At 39.7% G+C, this 23,162-nt stretch overlaps 1 protein-coding gene across 2 annotated transcripts in view; it reads left to right on the top strand.

Annotated features, from left to right (window-relative positions):
• LOC115818519 (plectin) overlaps window positions 1–23,162 on the top strand; it is a 59,708-nt gene that overhangs the window by 19,068 nt on the left and 17,478 nt on the right. Inside the window, exons 1-17 of one of the 2 annotated variants that reach the window (XM_030781902.1) lie at window positions 133–290; window positions 2,706–2,767; window positions 7,293–7,382; window positions 9,465–9,542; window positions 9,720–9,812; window positions 11,848–12,014; window positions 15,082–15,197; window positions 16,133–16,239; window positions 17,289–17,408; window positions 18,973–19,068; window positions 19,223–19,350; window positions 21,006–21,099; window positions 21,510–21,664; window positions 22,017–22,311; window positions 22,461–22,538; window positions 22,633–22,794; window positions 22,953–23,057. In XM_030781902.1, the coding sequence (XP_030637762.1) occupies window positions 182–290; window positions 2,706–2,767; window positions 7,293–7,382; window positions 9,465–9,542; window positions 9,720–9,812; window positions 11,848–12,014; window positions 15,082–15,197; window positions 16,133–16,239; window positions 17,289–17,408; window positions 18,973–19,068; window positions 19,223–19,350; window positions 21,006–21,099; window positions 21,510–21,664; window positions 22,017–22,311; window positions 22,461–22,538; window positions 22,633–22,794; window positions 22,953–23,057 (2,055 nt within the window). In that variant the 5' untranslated portion in view covers window positions 133–181. Of the gene's footprint in view, window positions 1–132; window positions 291–2,705; window positions 2,768–7,292; window positions 7,383–9,464; window positions 9,543–9,719; window positions 9,813–11,847; window positions 12,015–15,081; window positions 15,198–16,132; window positions 16,240–17,288; window positions 17,409–18,972; window positions 19,069–19,222; window positions 19,351–21,005; window positions 21,100–21,509; window positions 21,665–22,016; window positions 22,312–22,460; window positions 22,539–22,632; window positions 22,795–22,952; window positions 23,058–23,162 lie in introns of those variants that run through there. The other variant, XM_030781901.1, reaches the window with a different exon arrangement.

Here is a 23,162-nt window from a genome sequence, read left to right as displayed (position 1 = left end):
TAAAGACACCACTCGGTTTTCCGCTACCACATCAAGGACCGCAGAGGACAATCTGTAATTTTACTGAACCTTATAGCCTGTGGTGATATGTACACACAGTGATAGAACTAGAGCGAGAGAGAGAGAGAGAGAGAGAGAGAGAACGACACCGACCGACAGACGTGACACTGTGACACAGGACATGAACACTCAGCAGAAACAGAAGAACTTCACTGAACAGGGAAGATCCAGGGTTCCCTCAGACGATGGCTTTTATCAGAACATGCTCAAAGCCATGGATGGCAGAAAAGGTATCAGAGCAACATTGCAAGGAGAGTGGGGTATAGAGTGAGGAAGCTATGCTGGTCAGAGTAAAATTTGAAATGAATGTTTGCTCAATTCTCATGACTGACAGGGTAAACATTCACTGAAGAGGTTTGATTTAGATAACATGCTCATGTAAGGGATAGAGAGGAAAGATGTGTTATATTGCAGTCATTTTTTGTGTGTGTTATTACTTATATGTTGTTGTTTCCATTCATTAAGAAACACGCAAACAAGTAATAATATTTTTCTTCTTAAGGATAGATTAGGTCTGACAAATAACTGACACTGTAAATGGAAAAGCAAAGCAAAACAAAACAGAAAACTTTTAGCGAAAGATATGCTTATGGCATGTGCTCTGCCTGTATTAACTTTTATTGAATTGTCAGTGGCTTAATATAAGGGGATTTCCCTCTGTCCTAGCTCTGTTTTTATAGGGTGGGTTTTCTCTTCACTTCTTGCACTGTTCAGACTTTAAGCTTGATGGCACCGAATTCTGTCATAGTTATACACTCCCAATCTGATGGGAGAAAATGTTTGAAATTACTCTGCCGGGATTTTTGGGGGCTGGGACACTCCCATCTCACTTCATCACATGTTTTCTGTCATCCTATTGGTCTATTAACAGAGCAACATAGAGGAACATAGAGGCACTGCATGACCTGGTATGAGGGCAATACAAATGTGTTATGGCGTGTTTTGTTTTGTGGATGATTCCGCACTTTTTTTTTTTTTTTTTCCGTGTGGTAAGGTTCTTAGGGTGTGTTCTCTTTCTTTTACTCCTGTTCCTTATTTTGAAGTGAAGAAAATCTGAGTGCATGAGTGATTGTGTGTGTGTGTGTGTGTGTGTGTGTGTGTGTGTGTGTGTGAGAGAGAGAGGGAGAGAGAGAGAGAGAGAGAGATACGGCAAATGAGTGTAGTCCAGTTTGATTAAAATTGCATCAGTAAGGCTTATCCATTACTGATTTAACCTGATTTAACATGAAAGAATATCATTAATTGCCGAGGTCAGATGTTTTCCGGTGTTACCTGATAGTATGAGTCTGTGGGATGGGCTCTGTGGGAAAAAAAAAAAAAAGTTTCTCGATTTGTGTATGATTTGATCAGCAGTCAATAGTCTTTGCCTGGACCGTATTACTTCATCCACCAAACAGGAAGTCTTTTATTGATGGACAAGGGTCACATTTTTTCTGGCCTCCGCCCTCTAATCGTTGCCATGGTTATGTTACTACACAATGTGAGTAACTTGACTCCACCCCATCGGTAGAGCATACGGTTTGCCCTGTGGATACATTTTTGTATCAGCATGCACTTATGCTCCTTTTTTGGTCATTGAATGTGTTTTGGTCTGCCCTTGGTGTTTGATGTGCCATTCAAACGATAATCCTCTCACTGATAACCTTCACTGATAACCTTAGCTAACTCTTTATTCAGCAAACTTGAATAAAGAATTAGGTGTAATATACAAACATTTATCTGTAGAAAACATATAGTGTTACAACACCGCTAATGGAACAATAATTACCGGGACTCTGCCAATTATTTACTCGACTTCAGCAACGCAGCAAACCTTGGACCTGGCCAACATTATATGTCTTAATTAGAATCAGTAAAGTGCTCAAGTGGTGGTTGTTGTCCTGAGTAGATTTGCCTTTCATGCAGATATGTTAGCGTGTGAGTGTGTGTGTGTGAGTGTGTGTAACTGAGTTAATTAGTTTGTGAATGTGGATGTACTGATATGCCATTTAACTCTTCCCAGTGTGTTTACCTCATGTTGAAGGGTCATGAGTGTATGTGGCTGGGGGCAGCTCCTCTCCGTAAACTGAAATCTTTGACCGACCATCACCTCTGTCTCTGAACAGACAGAGTTCAACAGAGTCACAAACAGACATTTTTACTTGTTCTGTAGAGCAGCAGTGGCAATGCAGATCATGTCTTAGCCACTTCACTTTCCAACAAAATGTTTTTCTAAGTGAACGCCCTCTTTTGAAGTGTGGTCTTCTAGCTGAAGGAAGTACATTGGTGGAAGGCAAGCCTGTGCAAAGAGTTTATCTCCAGACAGTGAATACCACATGACGTCTTCTTGGATACGTTGAATCAGTCAGGGGTGGGACTGTTATACAAGGATCACTTCTGTTTACGATATTTCCAGAACATATGGGAATAAATCACTTTTCTTGTGACAGTTAGGCAGAAATGACACCTACAGTTTGATCATCTTAATAGTGGAGATTGAAGTTGAAATCTCTTCAGAACTGAAAATTATTTCAAAGGCCGTTACGTGTTTTTTGAGAATTTATTCAGTCCTTTATAGGGGGAGTTCTGACATGTTGTATGGCATGTTGTATAATATTTAAATTAACATTGTCCTCTATCTCTCTTCCTTTCACTCTTTCTTTTAGATGAACGGGACCGGGTACAGAAAAAGACTTTCACAAAATGGGTGAACAAACACCTGATGAAGGTAATTTACATTCACATTTCCTTGACATTCTGTCATTAATCTTTCACTCCATAATTGTCTCAAATAAAACGAATATTGCCATGACAACTGTGAGCCTGTCAAGCTCAATTTGTGATAATTATTCCTATAAATACACGGAACCACCACAACGATACATAAGTACTAGGTACTGAATTCTTTTCTTCTGAATCAGACCTCTAATTGGTACCACAACCACATGGGACTGAATTAAGCATTTTCTGATGTTCGCAGTTATGCTTGATGGTAAACCTTGAAAGTTTTTTTCCCCCTTTATAACTGTTCCAGGGAAAAGGCAGAGTCTAAGATAAATCTCCCGTATTTTCACTGTAGATAAGATTAGAGGTCTTCTCTTGTAAACATGGAGACGTGGAGGTGAACTGAGTTGAAGCTTTTGATTTCACAGTCAGTTGGAAGTGGTCTTGCTTTGATCCATTCATTCATTCTGAACATGCTAATGAACATAGTTAAACAGCCCTAAAGGGGGGAGCTTCCATGGCAACAAAATATTTAGGGAACTTACCACAGTAGTTTTGTTCTACTGGCTGTTTTAAAGCATTGTGATACACTACTGTACAGGCCAGGCACTGAATCTCGAGGTGCTCTACTTCTCGGATTCAAGAACGTTATTTCCTTTGTGTTGGTGTCTAGTCAGGTTTGGTTTGGTTTGGTTTGTTAGTATCTCCCTCATATTCAGTGATTCAGTGATACCAAACTTCATCAGTTGTTAAACTCACAATCCTTTTTTACAAAAAAGGTTTCGAAGACAGCAGAGACTCCCAGGTGTTGTAATTTCACATACAGCTACCCAATGAAAACCTTTTACAGGTATCAAAGAGCAATGTATCAGCTGCCCCACACTGATTGCTAGCGTGTTCAGATGACAGCTACAAATTAGCTTTTAAATTTACCCCCCCCCCACCACACTTAAAAAGCTGAAACCCTCTTGTCAGCACAGCGATCATTACCCTTCTCCCCTCACTTACCTCACACAGAGTTCCCCACCAAGGACTGCAAATCAGCCAATTCATCACTGTTGAGTCCCAATGAATGGGGTTTGAAAGAAGAAAGGGGAGGGTCAAAAAAAAGCAAACAACTCAGCCTGGAGTTTCTCATTAGTGCAGAAAAAAAAAAAAACAACTGACCCCTGCTGAAGCTGCCCCGATGTGTAAAAATGACTGCGCTGGACCATTTTTCATCTTATAAAATTTGAAAGCTCACTCAGAGTTCTGGACTTTTTCTTGCGTGGAGCCCATTAAAAAAACACTCCCAGGAAAACAGACTCATTTATTTACATAGAACAGAAAAAAGAACAATATAAGCCATTAACATATCTGTGAAAGCCTGATCGTTCGCCAAGCCTCTCTGATCCTGATAGATGGCAAATATGTTCTCTTTCACTGACTATTTTCTCAGTGAATGTAAAAGCAAGTCAGAGACATCTGGATCCGTTTTGCTTCTTTGAGGCAGCAGATTTTGCTCTGGGCTTGGAGCCCAGTAATTTGGCCCAACAGTAGCTCATGTGCTCCACAGATGACTGTGTACTGGTGGCATTGAGCCTGATCCATTTAACACTGGTCTGTTGGCTATCTTCGTTACCCCCAAAAGTATTCTCCAAAGGCAGAGAAAAGACAGATAAGAATGTCTTTAGAGGGTAATTTAAAGGCAGGATGTGCCAGATCTGTAAAACTTTTACTTAAAAGATAGGTTTTGCGGAACCTCCTTGATAGGAAAGAGAGTGTTAGCTATTAGAAGCTCTTTATGCTCTTTGGGACAGAAAGTGCTAACAGGCTATGTGTGTGAACACTCTGTAACCATGACTTAAGACTGGTGCTAGTTTGATGATTTAGATGTTTTTGTAGTGGGCCCATTCCCAGGGTGGGCCCAGCTATTGTGAGCTGTAAAGGGATGTAGTCATTTCCAGCCTAGAGCATAAATCTGTTCAAACAGAGAGTTAAGACAGAGAGAAATCTGCAAATGATGCAGAGCTGATGATATTTCTCAGCAGATAAGAGACGAGACAAAAATGACAGACGTCATCAACAATTTTAATTTTGCCTGCAAATTCAGTAGAATGAACAGTCTAAAAACCAATTATGTCAACTGTAGTTTGTATCTGCTGCATAGTTTTTTCATTTTCATTTTCTTTTTCATTTTTTTTTTCTTTTTTCTGTAGAAGAGAATCTATTGGAGGCCTGTACACAGGCTCAAAACAAGATCTGTATCAAGAGCATGACAGTCAGTCAGATTGTCTGTTCAACCAGACTAATGGCTTTAACCTTGGAAAGCCCACACAGAAAAAAAATTCAAACAAGCCACTCAAAACTGAGCATTGAATTTGCACTGTAATTGCACCTTTCAACAACCACAGTGTGAGTACAATAGCTCCCTGAGTCTCAGTCCTACTCAAGTGAGAGTATTGCTCTGTGTTGATGGACAGGCTCCTGATACCGTGAGCAAGCGCTAACAGAGAGCAGAGGCATAACAAACAGCTGGAGAGAGCACAAAAAAGATTTTTTTTTTTTACTTATATATGAGTTTGTTGCTTATTGGAATTTACTAAACGTCCACTGACTGAAAGGGCAGGCACTTGAATTTTTATCTGTGTCCACATGATTGCAGTGCTCTTTTCTCGAGTTTAACACTGTTGTGAAATTCATTCCACTTCATGCACCACCTCATTAACTTCACCTTCATTATGTTGTTCCACTGCTGTAAATCAGCCAATGGATACTCGTTACTCTTGACAAGGAGTTTCCATGGCAATGGAAGGGTCTCAACACGCTTCAACAGTGATCCCTAGTGGCCATACAAGTTTTTGCCTGTAGGCTTCATGGTAGATGCAAGATAAGTTAGGTGTGCTGCTTAAGCTGGTCTAAGAGAAGTATGAAACAAAGTTTACCAAAGTATTATTTGATTTCTGTAGCATTAATTAGTCCATGTGATCATAAGGTTTATGATTTTAATCATCAAATTGTTGCTGATTTGAATGGCAAAGATTTGAATTATTGGATTTTGGTTTCAAACCCTATGTCCCTGCTGACTGAAATTAAACTCTGAGTGTTGGAAAGTGTTGTGAGGAAAACATTGTGTTTGTGAGCCATTATTTACTTGGCTTGATTTGGTTTGTGATTTGTATTGTTGGAAAATCATTTACATGATTTGTAAGTTTGGAAAGTTTCCTCATGCACAGATGATGTGGGAAATCTATATAGTTGAATTTACTCTCATCATAGCTTCTCATATTAAATTCTTTTCATTTTGTTATTTACATACTTAAATGTCCATCATTCATCTTTCTCTTTTCTATATCAAATCGTTGTAACTTACTTCTGTGTCATCATATCCCCTTCTTTTCCTTTCTCTCTTTCCCATTTGCCTTCTTCATTCCTATCCCTCTCTTTTTCTTCTCCTCCTTCATCACCTCCTCCAGCACTGGAGTGAAGAGGTAGGTGTCATCTGCCAGCAGGTTCCAGCAGGATTCTGTTTTCACCATCTTTCTTTCGTGCATGTAGCATATATTCCCCAAGGCATTCCAGAGGTTTCTTGTGCTGTCACAGAGAAAATGTGAAAAACAATGCTCAAAAGTCAATCTTTAAGTTGTTCTCAGTCTCACCGACAATACTGAGATAGTCTAGAATGTTTAAACCTTTTGAGAAAAACCAGGCCTTCTGTGACATTAGAAACTGTTTGGGATGAATTTATGTTTTGCTTCTCTTTCTCCTCTGCTCCCTCACCCTCTGTCCACATTCAGTACTGTGTTTCACGGATCCTTTATTATGACAGCGTTGTGTGTTGGAATGGTGATATTTTCTTGCTTAAGTCTACCACTGCTGAAAACAATCTATAAACACGACACATCTCCTTAAATGCTATAAACACAACAGTGCCCTTCACTTTAAACCTGTTAGTACTTTTAAGATATTTGTGCATGAATACTATAAGTACATGATGTGCACAATCCAAAGCATTTGCAAGAATGTTATTACATGCTGTGATATGGTTTGTGAAAAAAAAAAAAATGCTGCTAAAAAAGAACTCCTACTAATGCAAAATATCTTCATATTTTTGTCACCTGCCTGCATTGCTTAAATCACGTCAGAGTTGATATTTGATAACGGGATTTCCCTCCCTCTTTGTATGTATGTACTTTTTCTTACAGAAGTAAAAAAAAAAAAGTTCTGAAGATCATTGGGACTCTATGTCTCCTATCTATCATTTGTCAGGGCTGGCAGCTGGGTTTTGGCAGCTGTCTTTGCATTGAATTTAGGCCTGTTTTACTGCTCAAGGCCATGCATTCCTGGTATACTTTTGAAGCTAAAGTATCTTAACTGACTGAAATCAATATTGAAGGAAATCTCCTCATATAATCAAGCAAACAGGGATTGCAAAGGGTTCAGTTGTTCTCAGTGAAAAAGCATGTTGGTGTATTATATCGAGAGTTTGTGGTCTGATGCTCCCATCTTCATCCTTTCCTCTGAAACTAAACTGACTGTTTGCTCCACAGGCACATTGCCACGTGACTGACTTGTACGAAGACCTCAGAGATGGACATAACCTGATTTCCTTACTCGAGGTCCTCTCCGGGGAGAAACTGGTGAGTCTCCTTGACGTTTAGACTATGACCAACTGAGCTCTGCTTGTGCAACCACATCTCAACTCCACAGCAACACCAGTGAATTCAACCCCAACCTTCAGAGTGACCCTTGAACTTCTGACCCCAAAAACATTCATGACCTACCCACCTCTCTTGAACACTTATTCCTATGCTGTATTTAATCTTCTTCTAGTCCTTCTCGTAATCTCATCTAAGCCGTCATTATTTTTTAAACCGGTCATTACACAGTACCTGTTTTGTTGCCTTTTAACTGTCTGCCTCTCTTCTCATTGTTGTCAACTTCAGATAAAAGCTTCAGATAAGATCAATTTACTAGCCAGCAAGTTAGGAATTTTATCTAAGTGTGCTTAAGCCTGTGAAACCTGAAGTTTGACTCTTAATCAGTGTAAAGGTTCAACTGCTGAACGAAAGTTTTTCAGTGGGTCCCAACTAAAGAAGCACCGGGTTCAGACTCCCAGGCTGCTTTGTGCTCTGCTTAGCTTGTGATTCTGCTCGCCTTTCAGAATTGTCCATGGCTTTAACACATTACTTTCACTCGATGGTGGCTTTGCTCTATCTTTGAACTGTGTGCACCTGTTTGATTCCTGATTTTTCCTTCTCTACCCTCCTGTCCACCTCCCTCTGTTCCCTTCCCTCTCCCCATTTGCTGACCTCTGCCTTTTGGCCTTTGCCTCTTCTCTTTGCACTGCTCTTGCTGGGGCTAGCCGAGGGAGAGGGACGTGGTCAGGAACTTGCGGTTGGTGAGTGGGTCTATAACTTCTGGAGCACTGGAAAACTCATTTTCCAGTGGCATGGGTCTTAACTGGCCTGTGCATGTTGCCACTTTTTGTCTTGTTGTTCTTTTTATTTTGTCTTTGTTATCTTTTTTTTTTTGTTTTTTTGGCAAATTCAGTGGGCCTCAAGCATATATATTAACCGCATTCGGACTGGGCTAAGATTACAGTACAATAAACAGCCAGGTTAATTTTACCTGACAAAAAGTTTTGTTAAAGTCAGTTTAATCCACTAATTGGTAACATGCTTTGCAAGTTATTCGGTAGAATTGCAATTGTTTCTGAAAAATCTACATGCTGCATTCATGTGCTTCAGTTCATTTTATGTAGTCAAATCACTGGTCTAAGGTTTTGCATGACGATGCTCAAATGAGACCTGAAATAAGATCATATATCCTATCTCAGTAGTGATATCTGATGTTATTGGAAGGATGCGTCTCTTTTATTTTGGTAAATGTGAACAAACTTCAAATAGTTAGGCTGAAATAGCAATGTTATTGCACATCCAGCTGATTAGCCCTTTTTTTATTTGCAACTAACCAGGTGATGGCTAAGCCATTGCATGATTTATCATTTCGATGCTGCAGATGCTTCAGTGTCACTGTCACTTTCACTGTCTTAATCTGAACCTTGTGTATGTTATGGGTGTATAATCAGTTTGGCAAGGGATAGGTCTGAAGCCTTTTCATATTGAAATAGTCCCACCCTGGAGCACAGTATCATCCAGCTTATTAGTTGTCATATTAGTCTCTCTTTGGCAGTTATTGAAATTCGATTTGGTTTTGATATCTCGCCCCTTTCCATGTTGGTCAGAGAGGCATAGCAACAAAGTTTCATAAGGAATTTTACAACAAATTTCCATTTGGAACTTCTGGCTCCTGCTAAAAATGAGAAAGACTCTTAGTGGTGCACAATGAATGATCTCCCATCGTGAGCTAAAAGGCTGGAGCAGTGAAATATTATATTTAAGAGGACATAAATATTATAAATGTGAATCATCAGTCTTTCAGTGTTCAGGCCATTGAGAGACCTTTGGTTTTCATGTCTGTCTCGTTGTTCCATTTCTCTCTTTCTCCTTTTGTATGGGCTGTGACTTAAATATAATGGCAGTTCATTTACACTGCGTCTCTTTCTGTATTTTCATTGTACCTTTACTCCCTTCGCTTCTGCACTCCACAGGATCCTCTCAGAGTCACTCAGGACACATTTCTACCATACTGTCAGACCGCTCTCTTTCCAAGCCTCTCTCATTTTTTATCCTGTCCTCTCTCTTCCTCTCTGTCCATAGCCTCGTGAGAAAGGACGAATGCGCTTCCATAAGCTTCAGAATGTACAGATAGCACTGGATTTCCTCAAACATCGCCAGGTAAGACAGGACTACGCTTGCAACTTGGATGATCGTACAAAAGCACTGTCTCAATTCACACACAATTTGTAAAAAAAAAAAAAAATGGTAATGTTAATTATCTAATTGACTCTGTGCCAAAGCCTGTCGCTGTATCTCTAATGAATTTGCTTTGTTGTTTTCTATCACCTGTCACAGGTCAAGCTGGTGAATATCAGGAACGATGACATTGCAGATGGAAATCCCAAGCTCACACTTGGACTCATATGGACCATTATCCTCCACTTCCAGGTGTCTCACTCTGTCAGTGTTAAGTTCCCATACCATTTACCTCCTCCTCTTTCAAATACTGTGATCCTACCTACCAATCATGGCCTGTCATGGATATTTGGACTAATTCTTCTCCAAACTGGTTTTGGGTTTGCAATCATTACAATCAAAACCCTCTTGGTGGAAAAAAAAAAAAAAAAAGAATCAGAGATTCCCTTTCGGTGAGCTTTTTTATCTGTTTTCATGGGATTGTTCTTTGTGTTCTAATCATAAACATACTGACTGTGATTTATCCATACCAGATGAATTATGTAATTTATTTTCTCTAACTGTTACCAAATAAACCTGTTGCATTTAGCCGTTTATAGCACAGAGGTCCATTGTTGCGCCAGTCTAATTTTCACTGTAATTCGTTCTCTGTGGACTCTAATGTATAAGGGGTGTGAGTCATGCGCTCCAGAGGCCCAGAGGAACAGATAGTGCCGGACTGTGACTCATCTGTAGCCCACACCCAGAATATTTTTACAATAAATAATTATTCTCAATTATTTATAGCAAACGGTACAGCTGATGATCAAGCCCCACATACGTCTCAAAAAGATAGTGTAACTAATAGTGGTCCTCGTAACTAGTAATCCTTTCTGTGTCATAGTTACTATTATACTCTGCAGATATTGTCTGTGAAGACTTTGGTTTTTACTCATAGTAGGGATAGTGACAGTTTCTGTTGTAGTGATACTTCTGCTTTGGGAAAGACTTATGTCTAATACTTTATATAGCTTGGTTGGAAACCTGGTGAGTCACAATGTTTGCTAGAGGAAGGGTGAGCTTTAGGGTGTGGTGTCTGGAGGCAGATCAGAGAGGGGAAATTCTCCAGAGAAAGGCTGACCCACAGAGCTGTACTGCTGAGAATGAATCACCTTCTCTCCCAACTAACTTTGCACAGCACCATGAGGTGTAAAAAAGGAAAGAGTTGCACTTACTACTAAGCATAGGCCGAGCTTACTCATACCCCAAAGTGATTTTTTTCCCCTCCTATCTTGCCTGGCCAACCATTATCAAACAGCAAACAGATTGGTAGATCACATGCGGTTACTTCTCAAGGATTACCATGTCCGTTAAATCCTCCAAACTACATCAACAGCAACAAGAAAACCACTGTAACCCCACATTTTTAATTTTAGCGGGTCAAACTGGAGCTTTACGTAGCCGTTCCCTTTCCACAAAAGTATGGTTTCGTCTTTCACCAAACTTTCACCTCATTTGGCCTTTCTTGAAAACTATGGATATGAGTTTACCAGAGGTTCACAGTATCAGAGTCAGGAGGTTGATGGTATATACTGGAACATTTTGCTTGCTTTTGTTGAAAGTGTGAGTGTTTGTATGTGTGTGCGTGCGTGCGTGCGTGCATGCGTGTGTGCGCATGTGCATGTGCGTGTGCGTCTGTGCATGTGTGTGTCTGAATTTGTCACACTGTCTACTGAGGGTCAATATAATGGTGCAGAGTATCAATATCTACAAATCTAATCAGACAAAAATCAACATTATCACTATCGCTGTGTCCGAAACCACTCACTACTCACTATACAGGGCACTATATAGTGAGTCCATGATTTTGTAGTGCTGTCTGAATGTGTAGTGAAAATTGTCATACCCTATATAGTGCACTCAGAGTATCCCACAATGCATTGTGAAAAGTAGGGTACAACCGAAGTAGCCTACATCGATCGACTAAGACGATCATGCATTGCAGCCTGTCTCATGAAAGCAGGCAAGTCTTTATAGACCAATCAGATGCAGATGTTCTGGCGTTTGTTATACGACAGAGATAAAACATGATGAATATCCGACGCATAACTATGTGGCAGTGTAACATCCAAATAGTGTCCAAAATGTATCAACAGCTGTCTATCCGTATCCCCTAGTGAGTGTTGCATGTACCAAACACTATATAGTGAGTAGGGAGCGATTTCAGACACAGCGTATATCAGCCAAAGCTATATGTAGGCTTTTTTTTTTCTTGTCTAAATGATGTGTGGTATATGGCCCCAAATAGATTTCAGACATCCAAGTGAATGGGCAGTCAGATGACATGACAGCCAAGGAGAAGCTCCTGCTGTGGTCTCAGCGCATGGTGGAAGGCTACCAGGGTCTTCACTGTGAAAATTTCACCACCAGCTGGAGGGATGGCAAACTCTTCAATGCAGTCATTCACAAACACCAGTAAGCACTACTTCAAAATATTATTATATTATTGTTATCATTATTATTTTGGGGGGTTTTTTTTAGAACGGAATTTGAATTGTTCTGGTCAGCCAAACAGCTGAGTCATTTACACAATAGTATACACAAGTTATCTGACAACTATTGACAGTGTTACCCAATCAGTTGGAGTGCTTTTTGCACTGTTTAGCAATGTCATTAGGAAATGTATTGTTAGTGTTAGAAATCAACATGCTGCAAATCAGTTTTGTTATTTCTTGTGGGGTTTTTTCCCCCTGCTACTTTCTCGTTCTTGGTATATACTCGCAAACATCATTTCACATGCTTTTATTGATTACTTTCAGTTGCAAACAATATAACACCACATATACTATGACAATGTATGGAATAATACCAGTCCAGGCAAATTAATTTATTTGCACGAATGAAATCGATATCAGACACCACGTCTAAAGCCCAGAGGTGTGCACATTTCTAGCTGTTATAAATTAGGGATTCGTTGGGCTTTGCTCTTACTTGTTTGCTGCACTTTAGTCCTGAACAGACTTGTCTTTGATTCCGAGGAGCAAGAGAAGCCAAACTGAGAACATTTTTAAGAGCAAGTCATAACCAAAGGTCTTGAATGTCAAATGTGGGTGTTGGCCATGATTGACAGCAGAGCTAGCAATGATCTTGGGTCCTTATACATCAGAACAGTATCTTTTGGGTTTTGCTGGGACAGTTTTCATGAATGCATTTATGCCAGTGAGTGAGAATATTCTGTTTTTGAGCTGTAATGTAGACAAAGGAAGTTATTTGTGAGTTGTGATAGTTATGGTGGGAGTGTTAGGTGGTTCATTGTTTCCTGTAACATGTACCTCACATTAATAACAGAAGAATGTGTTTGTCCTATCTTGTCTAGCAAGCTGATTTCTAGTGCTACATGGTATTTGTTGTCTAATTACTGGCATCATTCACTTAGCATGTTTAAAAATATCTACATTATAGTCCCTGAATCATAAAGTTTCATTCCACTTATTTTCAAGTTATCACTTTTAAGTGAAAACCTTAGCTATCTAGAGTTCTTTAAGTTGGTTTACAGCTATTTGTATGATGCACTCAAATATGACTGAAAATATTTGTTATAATTTAAATTCTGTAACTTAGAGAGTAAGATGGAAGTTCTGAATTTTTGTTTGCTTCTGTTTGTAATGTCTGATGATAATGTGTGCTGCTGTCAAATGCACACAAAAAAACGGTGCTGAAAGCCATGTAACAAAAGAGAGATACTTTTAATGAGGGCAATTTAAGACGGGTGTAGAGGGAGGGCAGATGATAAATACTTAGAGGCGTGGCACATGTTATGAAAAGGAAGAAAAGCATCGCCACGGGCTGCTTTCACTGAAACATGAACGTGTACCTGCGAAGATTAGATACGCCCCACTCCCCTCAGAGAGAAAGAGGGAGAGAATGATATTCATGTGTTGTTTCAGACAGGAACACCCAAAAGAGCGGACAGAGGACCTGAATCACAACCAAACCGTAGTTCTCTCACACAGTAGTGTAGGATTTTAGCTTTTGAAATCTTTCTAGTCGTGATAAATAGTGTCTGCTGGATATTTACACTTCGTCTCTGCATTTTTTAAATTTTGCTGATGTTTTTTGATACCAAATGCTAATACAGGACAATTGTGGTAGGCCTGTTTGAACACTTGCATTTGCTTTCCTGGGCTTTTTCGTTTGGGAGCATTGGAAGGCAAAGGCAATGTTACAGTAGAGACATATTGGCAGCAACTGGAAGCTTCATTTGCCCCGGTGAAGGATTTACTTATGCCAAGGATTCAGACAAGAGATCGGATTCCTGTGGAAAATCAGCACCTCACTGAAAACGCAGAAAAGTGCATGCAGGACAAGTGAGGCACATTATTAAAATGGGAGCAAGCCCTTAGGAAGTATCTCTCAAGCTCAAGGTATTTTAGTGCTTCAGGACATACTTCAGGACTATCCACCTCACCTGGTAGGCACAATGATAAAGGGTCTGAGAAGGAAACTGAGCAAGAAACGTCGAACTAGCTCCGCCAGTACAACTGGCTCAGTGAGCGATGCTGAAGACCGTGTGGTTATGCTGTGTGAGGACATCCCCTCAGAGGGATCCTTAGATTCAGGACGGGGTTCCCAAAGCCCAGGTGCCCACTCCAGTAGTGACTCCCATGGAGGAGATGCAGAACAAGTTCATGGCCAAAGTCAAAGCCATGGCCAAGGCAAAGGTTGGAGCCAACGCAGCGCGTCTTCTTCAGCAGAACAGTCAAAGCCGAGTCCTCGGAACAGGCAGCTGTCCTTCAGAGGACACGAAAGCCCAAATTCACTCTCTTCAGCTAATCCTGGAGATCACTACGCTGTGCGATCCACCCTCCATGTCAAAGAGCTTTATGGGTCTGCTTGCTTAAATCCATCTGATAGTCCACTCTGAATATGTGTTTAATTTTGTTTTCTGGAAAGATTTATCGTGCGTTAAATTTGTGATTTGTGTAACTTGTTTTTATATATACAGTGATTTTAGGGTTAGTGACTATGTGAGGAATTTTTTCAAATGGATACACCATCAGGGGTAAAGATGCTTTGAGTGCATACCTCTTAAATGTAAGCAAAGTGAAAATGAAAGTAAATTGTTTTTGGAAGGATTCATGTGCCTCTTTATCCAGTGTAACTTTGGTGGATCTGTTCTGTGTCACTTGTCTGTCCGTGTGACCTAATGGTATGTTAGGAATGGTGCAAGCCTCTGGAGACAGTTAAATTTTAGGATTTATGAAGGCAGGTGCTTTACTCTCACCTGCAGCTATGAATTCCTTTGACTTCTCAATGTAAGCCATGATGTGCCAATCCCCTGACAAATGTACTTCAATAGTACTTTCAGTGTTATACTAATTCAATTTAAGTTGTTCAGATACAAGAAATGCCTTACAACACAGTTTGAAAAGATTAATATCTCTCTGAGGTTTTTAGCTGATCAGTCTTTGGAGGCAGTAGTGTTTTCTATGCTTCATATCCACCCATCTTCTCATGGTTTGCTATGTGTGTACTCTTCCAGCCCCAGGCTCCTTGACATGTCCAAAGTGTACCGCCAGACCAACCTAGAGAACCTGGAGCAGGCCTTCAGTGTGGCAGAGAGAGACCTGGGTGTGACTCGACTGCTGGACCCAGAAGGTAAGGATTGATGATAAAACTTTTTGTTTGTTTGTTTGTTTGTTTCTTTCTTTCTTTCGTTCGTTCGTTCGTTCGTTCATTCGTTCATTCGTTCATTCATTCGTTTGTTCTTTCTTTCTTTCTTTCTTTCTTTCTTTCTTTCTTTCTTTCTTTCCTCCTTCTTTCTTTCTTTCTTTCTTTCTTTCTTTCAGTTTATCAAAAAAAAAATCTGATTTTTTTTTTTTTTTTTTGGGGAGAAATATTTCAAAGCTCCCTGATTATCTCCAGCTAAAAGATCTCATGTTTGTAAAATAAATGGCAGACAGGCAGCATTGCAGAGCCAATATGCAAAGTTTTCTCTGTCACTATAATTACTGTTTACAGTAATTATCTGCTCACACCTTTCCATCAGAATATAATAAGAATTTCTTGTTACATGATTTCAAACCAAAAACACTTGGCCCTATTTTTTTCAACAGTACAGACAATACAACAATCTTGCATAAAGACCACACACACTAAGCATGTCTTCACTGACTAATGTCACAGACTTCGTCATTGTAAGCTTGGCTGAGTGAAAAGATTCAAATGAATACCCAACTAAAGATTTAAGAGAGCTCTTAACATGCTGTGTGCCCATGTTTCAGAATAGAATGTTATGCTAAAAGAGCTTTTGAGTCTTCTGCACAATGTAATCTATCTGTTAAATTCAGCCAAACCCATATCCAGTTTAATCTTCACACTAATTACAGGATAGTTTTCTCTTACATATTAAACCACATGACAATGACACTTGAAAGCCTCTTTGTCTGTGTGAAGATAATTTCATCTGTCCAGATTACATAACTTAAACTTCTTGAGTTCATAAGCCAAAGGAGATTGTCTAATTACCATTGGGTGAATGCTAATGAATATGTGGATATCTGTTTGTGATTGGTTGATTGTGCTCTTTTCAGATGTCGATGTGCCACACCCTGATGAGAAGTCTATCATTACTTATGTGTCCTCCCTCTATGACGTCATGCCCAGAGTTCCTGACGTTGAGGACGGAGTTAGAGCCAATGTGAGTTGTTAGTGTTACTGTAATATGGATATAGGGAAATGAATAGACCAGAAAGCAAAAGGAACAATGTATCCAAGTTAAAACAAACAGACAAAAATGTAGTCCTAGATATTTTGCTGAAACTTTGAGACAACATTGTGTACGTTCACCAAGAAAATGTTTACGAGCTCTAAAATTCTTGTTCACTCCCTTAGAGGGGTCTACCATTGTAAAGGTTACAAGTTATGATACTCTTACTGATTCACTGTTTGGCACTGAACTCCTCCACTCTGTCTCTGCACCCATCAGCATGCAGGAGCCTGTCTCCAGCATTGTCTCATTCTTTTAACAAAGTAACTCATTCATCACATTCTCACGAACCGTGCAAAATACTCAGTGTTACCATTCACAGAAAGTCCCCCAAAATCATCACAGCCATCCCAGCTTGTGTTCATTCTACTGAGACTTTTTAAAACTTATTTGGTCATTTTTCCTCAGTTCTTTCCCCGACTCTGACACACCCTGTGTGCGATGGAGTTGATCTCTCCATCCTCACTGAATTTGGTGACATGTAGCTAACATTTCGCTCCCTTCCCTTCCTAAAAGTCAAGGCACCCTTTTCAGATTGGTGTTCTGTGATTCCTCTGCTAAGCTGAATAAAATTACAAGCTCATGGCATCCATTCTACTGTGTTGCAGAAAAAGATACAGCTGGATCTCAGTCTAGAACATCACACTGTATATATAACTGACACACACACACACACACGTGAAAGCCCATATTGTCCCTTCTGATCCACCAGAATTATGCTATTTGTCACAAACCAATCAGCGACACTCCAGAATTTTCCCCCAAATTCTTGCTCTACCAACTCTTTTACTTTACTTTGTATTTTTGTTCCACTGCCCATATCTCCCTTCATGTGTCCTGAGTCAGACAAGGCCAGGACTGTTGACACCTAATTGAATGAGTGTGATGTGTGAGTTAGCGAGTTAGCATGCCCTGAGAGAGCCTCTGCGTCTGTAGCTGTTGAGCTGAACTCTTTTGTCTTGTTGCATGTTGTCCCGCAGGAGCTGGAACTCCGCTGGCAGGAGTACTATGAACTGATCACCATTTTACTGCAGTGGATTCGTCACCATGTCCTCATCTTTGAGGAAAGGAAGTTTCCAAGCAGTTACGAGGAGATTGAGGTGAGAATTGTGCTTTTTTAAATGAGTGTTTAGTTTGGGCATTGTGACCTCTGTATATTTGTATGCAGGTGTCTGTTGGTGATGTTCGCATCCTCCCTTGTTTTTTCAGGTTTTTGGCGTACTCATCATAGATATGTGTTCTGTGTTTTTATGTTTTCAGTAGAAAAAAGTTGTTACATCATATGGTGCTCTTATTCAATAATTGTAAAACTGGGATTTATCAGTAATGATAAGTCAATCAATATTTCTAATGTGACCAAATATCTCTAAAGTTGTTGATTATGACTGATTAGAAATGTATGATTTATGAAGAACACAAGCATTAGAAAAATGACTTTAAATGTTGCACTTTACCTCACTGTCCTGTGTCCTGTTCGTCTTGCATAGAATTGAATACAAATGTATAAAGCTCTGAAAGCATTCAAACAAAGATTTTCAAGTGCATATCAAAGACAGCAATCATGCCTTTTTAAAGCATGAGTTAAGAGCAAGAGTTTAGATTGTCTGGTTCTAGGGAATTCTATGGACGTTACCTTGTAGGGTGGGGCCCTTTGTAGTGGGAAGATTACATAAGCCACAGGTTAGGGATTTATTTGTCTACTTAAACAAGAGTCTTTGTCCTGCCACTCCCATGTTGGTGACCAACCCAACACATGAATGTTTCTGAAGTCTAAAGATTCGCAGAGTGAGACTGAATGTACCTGATCCATTTATTCTTATGGCTGTTCACTCAGTTAATGTGTGTGGGGCCTGGTTGTAAAAAAAAGGAAAAAACAAACATTCCTGATAATCAAAAACAAACAAACACACACACAAAAAAAAACAAAAGAATATGATATGTGTTGCTTTTACACAGACCTTTGCAGTAGTAAAGGACTGCATAAAAAGAGCTGGTTTTTGGAACCTACTTGCCAAGATTACATTAGCACCCTGTTTGGGTTTTCACATGCCTAAACTTGCTCACGTCAGAAGATGAAATTATGAAAATCAACAGCACAAGGCTGAATGTGAGACTGATGTTCCCAAGTCTACGGAGACAACTTTCATTCTGTTTTTTTTTCCCCCTAAACCAATTACTCGAACCAAAAAGTCTCTTTGTAATAGTGTAATGTTACCTGTTGATTTGCTTTGATGTCCATTTTCTTATGGCCTTTTGCATTTCACCATTAAACACCATTTTATTCTCATAAAAATAACATTAAGAAGAAGAAATAGTAGTAGAAGCAGCAGTAGTAGTAGTAGTAGGAAGTGTTTACCAATTGATTAGTACTTAGTTGTCAAATGTAGATTTCTTCAGAACACACTACTTTGTTTATCTGTACATTAGGGGTTTAATACATCATAGAGTGGTACTCAAGTACATTTCTAGTGCTGTTTTTTTTTTTTTTTTTTTTGGTGATGATTTCTGAGGGAACATTTTGGCAGGTCAAGGGTGAACATGTGGACCAGGTACAGTATGGTACCTGAGTGTGTGTAAAAAGCTGCAAGAAGGTGCAGTCATTTCATTTAATCATTTGATCAGTTGATTGCATTTCTCACTTTATTTTTTTAATCTGTCTTACAGATTCTGTGGCGTCAGTTTTTGAAATTTAAAGAGAGTGAACTGCCTGCCAAGGAGACAGACAAGAATCGCTCAAAACTCATATACCAGTCCTTTGAGGTAAACACAGCGAACCTCACATTATTCAATAAATGCTAATTAAATCTGTGGTCATACATATGTACAAAACTGCACTATATAAAATGCACACAATCTTTTTAACAGAGCCTAGCTCTTTTTCTTATGACATCTGTGTTCTTTGCAAACTCCACAGAGTGCAGTCCATGCTGGTCAGATTAAGGTCCCACCTGGTTACCACCCTATCGATGTGGAGAAGGAATGGGGGCGTCTTCACGTGGCCATTCTAGAGAGAGAGAGACTGCTCCGAATAGAATTTGAGAGGTGAACATTCTCTAACATTTATGTGTATTTATTTACGTGTACTTATTATGTATTGATATTAATACTACTGATCAGTCTTCCATCTGGAATGAAGGTTATCTGAGGATATTTTAGCCTTTTAAAAGCTTTTCTTTTATTTGTAGATTAGTAGTGTAATTGTCTCAATTCTTTTTTGTGAATCTTTTCTTTGTCTCAGAGATAAGGGAAATAGGATAGAATTGTCTGCCTATGCTTGACTCATGGTCTGAGACACTCCGATAATTATATTAACTCTAAAATCCGACGTCGTTTTGTGCTGTCATCATGACTTTCTCATTCAAGAATTTTGCTGCCTCCAATAATACACTCACAAAAAGTAGAATGTAGGTGGTTTTAAGTATGTATTGCTGGACTGTATCTGAAATCTTAAATCTGATACAGCAGTGAAAGATTAGTAGAAACATTGTGATTTTATGGAGGGAAAACAGTCAGTTACTGTGATACCAAGTTGCTAAGCTGCTCATGTTGAAAGGTTACATAAACAGGAGTTCAAAACTAGACTCAGATTATGTTTCATGTTCACTAAATGTGTTTCATGTGAGGAAGTTCAAAGCACATCCTGTCTCAAAAATGATTACAGTTATTTACAGTAATTCTTTAATTGACTTTGTCCTCACAAACGTGTGTTGTTTTCCTCTGTTTTTCTTCCATTTGAAACTGAAATAGTGAGAGTAAGAACATGGCAGCTAGCATAATTGAATCATTTGAAAATGAATAATATGATTATGTCCGTTCGGAAGTTTATAGATAGATATCAGTGTCCTGTATGTAGTGGGACGGGACGTCGTGTTGGAAAAGGGCTTGTCCTTGTGCGTCACGAGACTGCCTTGTTTGCTGCTTCTGGATACGTGGAATGTGTGGCGTTCTGGGTAGTTTTTTCTCACGGAAGAGGTCTAAAGATCGACTTAACCAGCATCTCGAAAACTTCGACTGCTGTCTGTTTTGGACTGTCCTGACCATGTTGTTATGCTATGAGAGGATTTGTGCCTGGGATTTTGGACGAATACAGGCGTACGTCACTGAATCTTCCGTCATGGCTTTTGCAGCCGACGTCTGTAGTTTAGAGCACCTGGGATTTTAGGTATAAGAGGAAAAACTTTAGCTTTGTGCCTGAGATTTTAGATGAACACAGGAGCACTTTGCTGAGTTCTCTGCCATGGCACATGTGACTGACATCTATAGGGTAGAGTATTTAATTCTACCGAAGAAGCTGTGAGTGTCCTATTGAGAATGTTTGTGAATAATGGACTAAATTAAATCTTTTTCAAGAGTTTGGAATATATGTATTTTACTTGTCGTTCTGATTTATTTAATCATGTATCTTTAGTGTTTCATCTTTATCCAAAGCTCATGTTATTTTGTACCCTCAGGCTTTTTAAAGAAATTGGTTATTGTGATCAGATGATTTTGCAATTTTTTTTTTGTATCATTCTTTTAAGTTTTTTGTCTTAAAAGTTTTTTTTTTTCTTGAAAGTGTTAACCAGATGCTCTCATTTCAGTGCTCAAACTGACATAGTGAATGACTTAGTGGCGAATGATTTTTTCAGTCTTTTTTTTTATGAAATTCAGATCAGTCTTTAAATGAAACTGAGACATTTTATACTTAATTCTCCCAGATTGGAGAGGCTGCAGAGGATTGTCAGTAAAGTCCAAATGGAGTCTGGAGTGTGTGAGGAGCAGCTAAACCAGCTGGAGACCATGTTACAGTCTGTGAGTACCATCACACACACATACACACATACACACACACACATAAACACACACACACACACACACACACACACACACACACACACACACTCCATACCACAGATCTGGCCCTTCACTCACACCAAATGCCTCAGTCAATCCAGGGACCATTGGGACTATACTTATTACATCTCTTTGCTTCAGCTGTAAAACACTTTTGAGAACATTTCATTCCACTTGTTATTTAAAGACTGAGTCAACATAATCATGTCTCCAAATAAAGAACTAATCACTACAAATCACTGTGCTTAGCTGTCTGAGCCCTTTGAAGAGAAAAAAAAATCCCAGCTGTCAGACAGGGTATAACAACTGATTATCTGAGATGTGGGATAAATAGTCAGTGAATGACAGCTATTGTTACCTTCCAACAGGACATTCGCCTCCTGAACGCTGGGAAGCCTGCTCAGCACACTATGGAAGTGGAGAGAGACTTGGACAAGGCTGATGGCATGATCCGCCTGCTCTTCAATGATGTACAGGTGCTGAAGGATGGCCGCCACCTGCAGGCTGAACAGATGTATCGCAGGTTAGATGACATCTTTGATATTGGATATTTGTATCAGTGGTTAGATATGTTAATTAGACTAGATAAGCATATACATGAAGAAATCTCCCTTTTGTATGACTGACTGACCACACTCTTAAGTATCTCCATCGCAAGGCATTCACCTCAGAGTGTTAGGTTATCAAACAGTGCCTCTGTGATCCAATCATATTTCTACATTCTAAGTTGCTTAGTATTGTAAAATGATATGTAACCAACTTTGAGGAGAGACTGACAGAGACTGACATTTTGTATTAATCAGTGCTGAGGCAAAATACTTAATACGACTGAGGCCATTTATTTTTAACTGAGTATTACAACATAACTGTTGCAGGGTGTATCGTCTCCACGAGAGGCTGGTGAATCTACGCAGTGATTATAACCTGCGGCTGAAAACAGTGGCCCCCGTCCAGCAGGCAGCCGTGCGGGCGCGTCCTGACCTGGATGAGGTCACACTACGTTACGCCCAGGACTTGCTGAAGTGGGTGGAGGAAAACCAACGGCGCATCGACAGTGCAGAGTGGGGATCTGACCTGCCCACAGTGGAGTCTCAACTGGGCAGTCACAGAGGCCTGCACCAGACAGTGGAGGACTTCCGTGCCAAGATTGAACGAGCACGAGCTGACGAGGTACGCTTAATTAGGGGAACATGAACACTCAAAGAAGGGAAGCCGTTATAGAATAATAAAAATGGCATTAGATACTTGGATATGATTTTCGTAGCGTCTTTTCTTTGATGGTTCCCTTAGTAACCTGTCTTATTCCCTTTCTATCTCAGAGCCAGCTCTCCCCTATCAGTAAAGGCACATACAGAGAATACCTGGGCAAACTGGACCTTCAGTATGCAAAGTTGCTGGTAAGATTTGTCTCTTTGTTTCACTACTGACGGTTTTGCTAAAGGATCGTTGAATGTGTGAATGTGTGAATGTGTTTTTCTGTGACCTGTACAGAATTCTTCTAAGTCTCGTCTGAGGCACTTGGACCAGCTCCATGCATTTGTCAGTGCTGCCACTAAGGAACTGATGTGGCTCAATGATAAGGAGGAGGAGGAGGTCAACTATGACTGGAGTGATCGCAACACCAACATGACAATAAAGAAAGAGAATTACTCGGTAAATAAGATTGTACAATACGTGTCAAGAATCTTAACGTGGAGTCAGAAACTCAGATATTCTATGAAAAGCACATTGTTCAGATGACATAAAAATGCCATTTATGACTTAAATGAATGGTCTGGATTAGTGGTCATAACCTTGTCATCGTGTTTTAGGGACTCATGCGAGAGTTAGAGCTGAGAGAGAAGAAAATCAATGAAATCCAGTCCACTGGGGATAGACTCATTAGGGAAGGCCATCCAGGAAAGAAGACAGTGGAGGTGAGTGACAGTTGGTGGTATTTGTAAAGAGTGAGGCCAGAGAGACTGCGCAGATAAGTTCATTGTAACCATAAAATTTCTTTCTTTCTTTCCTTTTCTTTCTTT

The sequence above is a fragment of the Chanos chanos genome, chromosome 8 (assembly GCF_902362185.1).
Source record: "Chanos chanos chromosome 8, fChaCha1.1, whole genome shotgun sequence".
Taxonomy (NCBI): Eukaryota; Metazoa; Chordata; class Actinopteri; order Gonorynchiformes; family Chanidae; genus Chanos; species Chanos chanos.
Note: the sequence above shows the minus strand (reverse complement) of the source record. Positions and strands in the feature narration are given on the sequence as shown.